The 9,289-nt window shown below is 40.0% G+C and overlaps 2 protein-coding genes across 4 annotated transcripts; one reads left to right on the top strand and one right to left on the bottom strand.

Annotated features, from left to right (window-relative positions):
* Window positions 1-2,001: 2,001 nt before the first annotated feature.
* LOC6623718 (uncharacterized) lies at window positions 2,002-7,406 on the bottom strand. The gene is made up of 5 exons (XM_002046235.4): window positions 7,161-7,406; window positions 6,385-6,540; window positions 6,218-6,322; window positions 5,342-6,158; window positions 2,002-5,286 (listed from the first exon to the last, which is right to left on the bottom strand). Exons 1-5 carry the CDS (start codon window positions 7,289-7,291, stop codon window positions 5,149-5,151), a joined length of 1,347 nt encoding a protein of 448 aa, XP_002046271.1. The 5' UTR covers window positions 7,292-7,406; the 3' UTR covers window positions 2,002-5,148.
* Window positions 7,407-7,484: 78 nt separating this feature from the next.
* Window positions 7,485-9,256, top strand: LOC6624060 (cytochrome c oxidase assembly protein COX18, mitochondrial). 3 transcript variants are annotated; one of them, XM_015175512.3, is made up of 3 exons: window positions 7,485-7,993; window positions 8,056-8,663; window positions 9,114-9,256. In XM_015175512.3, exons 1-2 carry the CDS (start codon window positions 7,535-7,537, stop codon window positions 8,644-8,646), a joined length of 1,050 nt encoding a protein of 349 aa, XP_015030998.1. In that variant the 5' UTR covers window positions 7,485-7,534; the 3' UTR covers window positions 8,647-8,663; window positions 9,114-9,256. The 3 variants fall into 3 exon arrangements, with proteins under 3 accessions (XP_015030998.1, XP_002046270.2, XP_032290459.1); XM_002046234.4 differs by having other exon boundaries at window positions 8,056-8,642; window positions 9,114-9,253; XM_032434568.1 differs by lacking the exon at window positions 9,114-9,256 and having other exon boundaries at window positions 8,056-8,817.
* Window positions 9,257-9,289: the final 33 nt, after the last annotated feature.

The following is a 9,289-nucleotide window of genomic DNA, read 5'->3' as shown; positions in this document are numbered from 1 at the left end:
ATCGTAAATTTAGCGACTCTACGCTTTGTTAATTTTCGCAAGGTGCCAAACAAAACTGTTGCTAAAAATCAACAAATTTTGATACCCTACAATCCGTAGCTTTAGTCTCTATATCTTATAGTTCTCTATGGATATGACGAGATGCTCATCCAGAATATATATATATATACATAATGGGATTGCTTTCTTTTGCTTGTGACATGCAAATGCCCAACTAAGTGATACCCCCTTTCAGACATTATATAATGGGTATTTAAGAGCTTTGCGCTAACAGTTTTAGCAGCACAGCGTGCTGTCAGTGCCGTCCAAACTGTGCGCTATTTGAACGTACTTAGGCTAGAGAGCGTTAGAATTCATATTCAACTAGCTTCAGCCGTGCGTTGCAAATCAGATGTATATCATATTTCTATTACCCGAATGCTGACAACAGCTCCGTCTTTCTTTAATAACATCCGTTCGTTCGTCTGTCTGTCTGTCTGTTAGTCCGTCTGTCTGACCAAACAAATGTGGCCAATTTCCAGATAAGTTTCGCCCAGTCATTCAATACACATTCACAGTCGCTATCTCTGGGCCCAAATGCCGGCTAAATGCGTCTTATCAACTCGGCAAATGCCTTACAGTTGGACAAGCACTGTGAAGACGCACTGCAATTTGCTTGCGACGTACGACCGTGTTGCATAACGCAGCTGCTGCCGCTTACATAACATCAGAGCCGGAGAAATATCAAAAACAAGGTCAAAAGTTCAAGGACTGAAAAAAGCTCACGGATTCTGCGTCTGCGCGCAGCAAGCGGAAGTACTTATCAACTGTCTGTGTGCGTGTGTGTGTGCGTGTGTGTGTGTGTGCTGGGTGCGTCTTTTGTTGATGTTTTGATTGTGTAACAGCTGCTGCTGGCGCCCTGAAGTAGGCAATCAAATACATATATTGAAACGTCTGTCACGGGGGCGCAGCAGAGGCGTGGCTTATCTCTCATATTCATTATCCAGCACGGCCATAACTTTACCTCATGCGGATTATTAAAGCTATTATCCATTTTTTTATTGTTTTTTATCGTGAATGTTGCATGGATATGCAAATGTGTGTGTGCGTCAGCACACTAGGCAATCGGACTTACCTGTATCAGATGGAAGCTAGAGTACCTTGTTGCAGTCCTTGGTATAGAGAAGAGTTGACTCCCAGTATAGTGTATGGGTAAAGTAAGGCCCAAGACTATATATAAATATGTGGATGGAAGCTAGAGTCTCTCGAGTACCTTGTTGCAGTCCTTGGTAGATGAGTTGAATCTCTATACTGAGATGGATAAAGTTAAGCCGAAGTCTATATATATGTGTATCAGCACAATGGGGAATCGGACTTACCTTAATCTCTAGAGTACCTTGACCTTGAGTCCTCGTCAGATGAGCCCTTGACTAGTGTATGAATATGGCCCAAGACTACATTTACCTGTGCTGCAGCTGATAGCTTGAAGGTTGATCTACAATAACAATAATCCAGCAGGTTCAACTTCCTCAATATCCATAATCTGACACAACAAACATGTGAATACTTCGCTTCTGCAAGAAGCTGCAATTAATTCTTATAAAGTTTTTCATTAATGGCAATAAGCATTAAAGTTTTCAATTAGTTAATTGCCTTATACAAAGTCAAGTGCCTTTTTCATATTGCACAAATAATTATATATACATTTCTTTTATTTAATAGCATTTCTATGTTCTTCAAGCAAAAATCTTGATAACTTTTAGAACGTTGTTTATTGATGTTTATTAGATTTTCTTTTGAATACATTTTTCCATTGCTACTGTCAAATTTTGCTTGTTTGTTTTTCATTAATGTGGTATATAATTTGTTTTTTTTTTTTTTCTTGTGTAACTTGCTTAGATTTATGATATTGCATATGCCACAAAGAAGCTTACAATTCTTTGCACAACTGAAAAAGGCTAGCAAATAATATAATGCATTTTCTTTTTTGTTCAACTTAAAATAATTGCATGCCCATTAGCATTGCATATTTGTTTTGGGAGGGTTTTTTTTTTTTTTTTTTTTGTAATGTGCACAGTTTCTTGCAGGTTTTTCCAGTTGTTGCTTTTTTGCTGCTTAAACACTTCAGTTTTTACATTCATTTTGTCAAGTTTTCACTTTTATTTTGAAAAGTTTTCCTATATCTTGTGCTCATTTAATTGTTTTCTATCTTTCTAAGTTCAATCGCTAAGTTAACTATTTTGCATATTTCATATAAACTTAGAACCAGCGACATTTTTTTTGTTTGGCCGTTCTGCTTTCTACTTGTTCTTAAACGTTTTCACTTACTGATTTTTGTTGGTTTTGTTTTGTTACTTGTTTTCTTATTTTTTTGTTTTGTTTGCAAAAGTTTTGTTGTTAACCTTTGGTTGGTCGCATATGTTTCGCATTGGCTTTGTGTACTTTAAGTTCTCCTTGCTTCTTACTCTTCCCTTTGTTGTTTGTTGTTGTTACGTGTTATTTTGTTGTTTGCCTTTTTGTTATCACAGCTTTCTTCTATACACTTTTGCTCTTATGTTATCTTTAAGCATAACTTGCATATATATAAATTTGTTGTTGTTCATAATGCACGGCTGTTTCTTGTTGTTCTTGTTTTCTATTCTTCTATTCTAACATGCCTCCTGTTCCTTAATTCCGTCTCCTGCTGTTCTTTTGCTGCTTGCTGCTGTTGTTGTTGTTGTTTTTTCTTCATCTTCTTTTTCTAATACATACGTTAGCTTAATTTGTGTATGGAATGATTTACAAAAAGTTGTTGTTTTCTTTTCGAAATTTTAAATACAATAAATGGCATATAAAATATAGACTTATTCTGTGTTTTTTTTTTTTTGTTGTGTTCTTTTTGTATACAAAATAAAATGTTACTCATACGCAGCGTTGGAAGTGTTTGCAGTTTGCGTGAATAAATTGTAATACTTGAATGGATTGTTAAACAATAAATCAATTGCATAGAAGTTTTTTAGCTACAATTATTGACATTTGCTATGTAGCATATTTAAAAGAATTTTCTTTAAGGGAATAGCTTGGAACAGTTGCGTTTTCTTTATAGATTCATGTGTTTTCTTTGGTGCTGTTGTTGTTCTTGATGTTCTTGTTGTTGTTGTTGGAAGCAGCATGACACGTTTATCACATTTAGTTGTTGTTGTTGGTATGTACTAGGCTTAACTAAATAACATTGTGGTTGTTGTTGTTTGTGTTGTACATACATACAGACACATACAGACACACACACACACACACACACATTGACGATTGCTTCTTATTACACATGATTTGCACTCTTTTGTATCTCTTTTATAAATTAATATTCGCTATTGAAGTTTATAACAAAAATACATGCATAGCTTTATGTTTTTGTAAGTTATATATATATATATATATATATGTTATATATAACACATATGGTTGGATAGTGTTCAGTGTTGTCATTGAGATCGCATTTGTTTTGAATCTGTTATTGTTGTTGTTGTTGTTGCTGCATTTTTGGTACTTTTTGGACAACTGCCCCTAGGCTGGCCTTGACGCTGAGCTTTGCAACGCTTTTGTTCAGTCTTTCGTTTATTTCATTTAATAGATTTGTTTTTATTTTGTTTTGTTTGTTAGCTTAATTTGAGCAAAGTTCTTTGTGAGTTGTTCGCGTAAATGCTCAAAGTGATCTTCAGGTACCATTTATGTTTTTATATATTTTTTGCCTAGCTGCTCAGCTGCTGGTGCTTCTGTGCCCAGGGGCAATTGTCCTGGCAGCAGTTTTGTTTGTATAACTAACTGCGCTGCATTTTGTTTGTTTGTTTGGTTTTTTTTTTGTGCAAACATAAGTAAACTATATTAGTTGTTATTGTATAAATGAATGCCTGTTGCTACGAAAATACAAAATACTCGAGTGTTACGATTGATTGAATCGGTTTTGACGGTTTTGAATTGGTATTGTTATCAATTCTGGCTAACGCATGTCTCGCTTAACAAATTGACAACACACGCCATTTAACTGGACTGTCACAAATATACATATGCCTTATATTATTAAATATATGTATATATAGAGACGTGTGTTGTTTACAATATGCATTTGTTAATTGTTGCTTTACATAAGCTGCTAATATCACTTTTGGAAAACTACACAAATGGCGGCGCTTGGCGAACGAAAACGACCATCGGATCGGATTGTGTGCGATCTGTTGGCTGTTGTTGTTACATTTGTTGTGTTTGTTGTTGTTCTATCACAATTGAGCGCCAACTTTACATTACATATTCTCATCTTACAAAAGTTAACAATTTTTTTTTTTGGGTTTTTTTTTCGCCAATTGATTGAGCTAACAATTTGACATTGGTCTTTGTTTTTTGTGTGTGTTTGCTTGGTTTACAATCATTTTTTAACACGTTTTTTTTTGTTTGTTGTTTTTCTTAAATGTTTTTAATATTTTACTTAGCTAACTAGACAATTTGCTTAACAATTGGTTGTTGTTGTTGTTGTTGCTGCCGCTGCGGTAACTGGCTTTTCTTTTGCTTGCTTGCATTTTGTTTAAATCACAGTTGTTGTTGCTTATAAAATGATGTTTATCTTCCCTCATTCCCTCGCTCTCTCTCTCTACCTATCTTATTTTTGTCGCTGTTTGTTGTTGCTCTACTTGTTTTTTTTTTTTTACAACAAACTGCCTGTTATTTTTGTTGGATTTTTGTTTACAATTCGTTTACATTTTTCATTTGCATTTGAAGTGCTCAAGTCTTTTATGCCGTTTCTTGCATTCATATTTGCTGTGTGGCCGAACAAAATTTAATTTTAAGTTAACATAGTTTAACATACGAAAGAAAATTGTAAGTTGTATAAAGGCTTGCCAATTTTATAATTGTTTACGGTTGTTGTATTATTATCTATCAAAAATCGTTTTATTTAACTTAACAGAAAAAGTTAATTGATCGCTTTTCCTTTTAGGGTTTTCTTTTGCTCTTTTTTGTTTTTTTTTTTTAGTTGCCTACATAAAAGTTTACTAAACGCTACAAATTTCTATGCGCTCGATTTGATCACGTGTCATGTTGTATTATATTGTGAGTCGTGTTTTGTTGTTGTTGTTGTTGTTGTTGTTGATGTTGCTGTTGCATGACGTTGCTTTATTCGATTTTTGGTTGATTTGTGCTTTAATGGCTCAGATCCTTTCGCATTAATTCAAAAACATACTTATCGCGCACATCATAGTCGACAGGGCCATAGCCTTCGCTTGGCAACTGCTCCGGCTCAACTGGCCTCCATTGTTGTCCCAACAACGAGCACATTTCCTGCAAACAACATCAGTCAGACCGTCGGGCATAGGCATAAATCTCAGCCACTCACCTGATTAAAAACGGGCTGCGCTGCGACGTTGGGCTCCCAGTCGATTTGAGATACTTCTAGACGACGCAGCTGGCGACCACGCAGGCGTGCAATGCCAAGCAGATTGTGCGGATCCATGGTGTAGCCGTGCACGACAATCTCCTCGAGCTGCTTGCAGCGCCAGGACAGCATGACAAATGGATCCTGTAGTCTGGTCTGACGCATGTAGTCAATGCGATTGGAATGCTTGCTCACCGAATCAATGTAATAGATGCTGCGCAGCGTGTCGCTATTGTGCACGGACATCCAGTCGAGCGCCTCTTCGTTCATGAACTCACAGAAGAGCATGCGGATGTGCGTGACAGGCATGTTGCGGCGCAGAATGCGCAATTCCAATTGCTCAACAGCCTCATAGGCGTAGACGAGCGTCAGCACCAGTTCAATGTCCGTGAAATGTGTCGAAAAGTTGGACCAAGCGGCCTCCGAGACATCAGAATGCTCCTCCTGATCGAGTCCGTGCACCACAATGAGCAGCTTACGCAGCGGCAGCACCTGTATGGTGTGCAGTAGCTCATCGTTGAGCGTGTCGTAGTCCAGCGAAAGCACTTGCAGTGCGGCACATTTTTGCAGCAGCGTGGTGTCCAGCCCGAGTATGGGATAGTGACTAGGATCGTATTTAATGCTGGACAGCGTCAACTGCAGCAGCTCCTGCGGCTTGCCCATGGCCTTGAGAAAGTCCTGACCATAATAGGTAAGCGCTTCAATGGCACCCAGATCCAATACCTGACACGCCTGATTCTTGCGGCCTAAAATCAACTTCAGTGGCTCCACAAAACACCTGAATTGGGAAACAAGGATTTAGCAACGATAATGAAGTATTTTAGTTATATCTCCTACTGTTCTATGGCGACCAGATGTTCGCTGTGCATATTGCCGGCAGCCACAAGACCCACATTGTTGGTTTGGAAACGCAAGGCCCGAATATTATCACAGCGCGCCGCTCTAGGGAAAGAAATTAGAATATTATCTCGGGTTAAATATGATGTTTATTGGTTTGCACTTACTTGTAGAGCAGCCGCCGCATTTTTTGTATATGAAAGGCATTGTGAAAATCGAAGACTATGACCAGCTCCTTGGCCAGATTGGCCATGCTGTGATGAAAGAACGTCAGTTGGTCATCCTGGGCCACGTCGATGTGAAAGCGAAAGTTTCTAAAATAGCTGTTGCCGCAGCGAAAGTAGAAATATAACAAGAAACAACTATTAACAAATACAGTTTCCACGTTGTACGTCATGTACACTGCGCGAAATAAGTATATAGTCAGTTTGGGCATTGACTGGATATAACAATTATTATAATTCACTTATATAAACGATTATATATGCTTGTTTTGAATTTAGCACTAATTGTTACTTTTTTTTTATTTTAAAACCTATACGATGACTTTTCTTGAGCACTGTGGCAGCGACGTCGACATCAGCTGTGTGTTTGGCTACGTGTATGCGTGTGTGTTTGTATTGGTGTAGCAACATTTTCATTGTGCGCCTGTGTGTGTGTGTGTGTGTTTGTATGGCCGCGCTTTGTTTTGTTATTACACGTATTAATAAATGCTTTGTTGTCTTTCAAGGCTTGCCAAAAAGAAAAACACACACTTGCCCCTCCCGATGGGCATCTGCGAGAACAGCTGTGCGTCACACACAGCAGCAGCAGCACTTTGTTTGTTTGAGACGCAAAAGCGAAAATCCCCACAAACATAGCCATGCATAGATATATGCACACATACACTTGTGCTTATATACATACACATGCATATGTACATAATGGATTCTGCTGGACTTACCGTCTTTGAAAAAAATGATGCCTCCATGCCCAACAACAATTGGCCGCAGCTCTGCGGTCTCGAGAATCGAGATAGTCGAATATTTGATTTAGTGCCACCGCTGGTATTGTATGCCATTGGGGTATATTCATAACTTTAACTATATAATCCCAAATAAATCCGTGTCTTTACTTTATTGAACTTGTTAATTTTACTTTTGTGCGACCGAACGGTGCGACGCAACATCGACCAATTAAGATACAGCACTGTTAAATCCTCCATCACATAACATGCGCATTGACTGTTAAATAACAGTTTGTTGGTATTTTCTGCAAAGCCTGCGCACGGTCACATTGGAAAAAAATGTGGTAACAACTTGGCTTGTGTTTTGTATAATGTCACTAATTCTGGGCGCTTGTAGGCGATCCCAGTTTACCGCTGTTTGTAAATATGGTTATCTACGTGCGAGTGCCACAAATCCACGCCGGCATGCCTCTACAGAAACCGCAGCAGCAGCAACGGCAGCATCGCAGCTGGCAAGTGCCGGCGGGCTGGTCGGCTTCTGGCAGACATTGTCGAACAGCACACCTGTGGCTTATATGCAGGATGCCCTGACCCAAATACATGACTACAGTGGACTGCCCTGGTGGGCGGCTATTGTGCTGTCCACGTTTTTGTTTCGCAGCGTAGTCACGTTGCCGTTGACCATTTACCAGCACAAGATAACGGCGCGAATAGAGCAGATTGCACTGGAAATGCCGGCCATAGTGGAGGAGCTGAAACGCGAGGCGGCTATGGCCAAGCAAAAGTTCAAGTGGAGCGACAAGCAAACGCAAATTGTCTACAGGCGTTCGGTTTGTCTGCGTGCAATGCATATTTTCTAAGATTATTAAAAACATAAACTTTTACCTTGCAGATCAAGAAGCAATGGCAAAATCTAATAGTGCGTGATAATTGCCATCCCATGAAGACGGTCATTGTGCTCTGGGGTCAAATACCGTTGTGGATATTCCAGTCTGTAGCCTTGCGTAATCTGGTTTACATGTTGCCGGATCCCACAACGCTGAAGGCACAAATCATAGCCACAGAGCTGACAATTGGCGGCATAGGTTGGATACCAAATCTAACTGTAGTAGATAGTTCCTATATTCTGCCCGTCACACTGGGACTCATCAATCTCGCCATCGTTGAGCTGCAGACTATGACGCGCACGCGTCCGCCCACACGTCTACAGAACATAGCCAACAATTGTTTCAGAGGTCTCAGCGTGTTGATGGTGCCAGTGGCCTGCACGGTGCCGTCGGCGCTGTGCGTCTATTGGGTGGCCTCCAGTAGCTTTGGTTTGGCGCAAAATCTGCTGCTGCTCTCGCCGGAAATGAGACGCGCCGTGGGCATACCCAAAACGTCAACGGAGCTGGAGCGGCCGTATGATCAGCTGTGGCTCAAGATACAAAAGCGCGCGCGACTCTTGGACGAGGCGCCTGCTGATAAGCCGGTTACCAAGTGAGCCACTAGTCTTATGTTGTAAGTAGTTTGTTTAACTGTCAGGTAAATAGAGCCTGCCATGAGCCTAAGTCCACACGAATCCACACGACTGTCCCATTGTAAATTATCACATCATCCATGGCGACTCATCATCGTTCTTAGAAATAAATTGTGTGAAACCCCCCACAACATACTTAAGTGTAAACAACTTAGTGTGCTCTAGTTAAGTGCACGACTAGTAGATACCCCGTATTGAGATGAGTATGGTCGTAACATATATTCCCATTTACTTTTATACAGACACGATTCAAGCTGCGCACCGTAGGCAGCGGTTGTGGTTCCTCTTTCCTTAGTCCGATTGGTAAAAAATGTATGTGGCACATCTAGCTCTTAAAGCTTGGGAATATGTATATTCTTTATAGGAACGAAGATGCTGGCTTCTGTTTGCACAACTTGATACCCCTTTCTACGCATTTTCTATTGGTACAGGGTATGACAAGTGGAACCAAAACAAATGATAAGCGACAACGAAAAGGTCTAGAGATTGCCACGACCGATAAGGCGGCATTCAATTGGAGCTACGCTGCAGCATCATCCGCCTATCTGCAGCAGCGGCAGCCCAATTGAGCTTGAGAATTGTTGGAGAATCGGAGGCTGCCGCCTCA

The sequence above is a fragment of the Drosophila virilis genome, chromosome 3 (assembly GCF_030788295.1).
Source record: "Drosophila virilis strain 15010-1051.87 chromosome 3, Dvir_AGI_RSII-ME, whole genome shotgun sequence".
NCBI classification, from domain to species: Eukaryota; Metazoa; Arthropoda; class Insecta; order Diptera; family Drosophilidae; genus Drosophila; species Drosophila virilis.
This window is presented reverse-complemented; position numbering and strand designations above follow the sequence as displayed.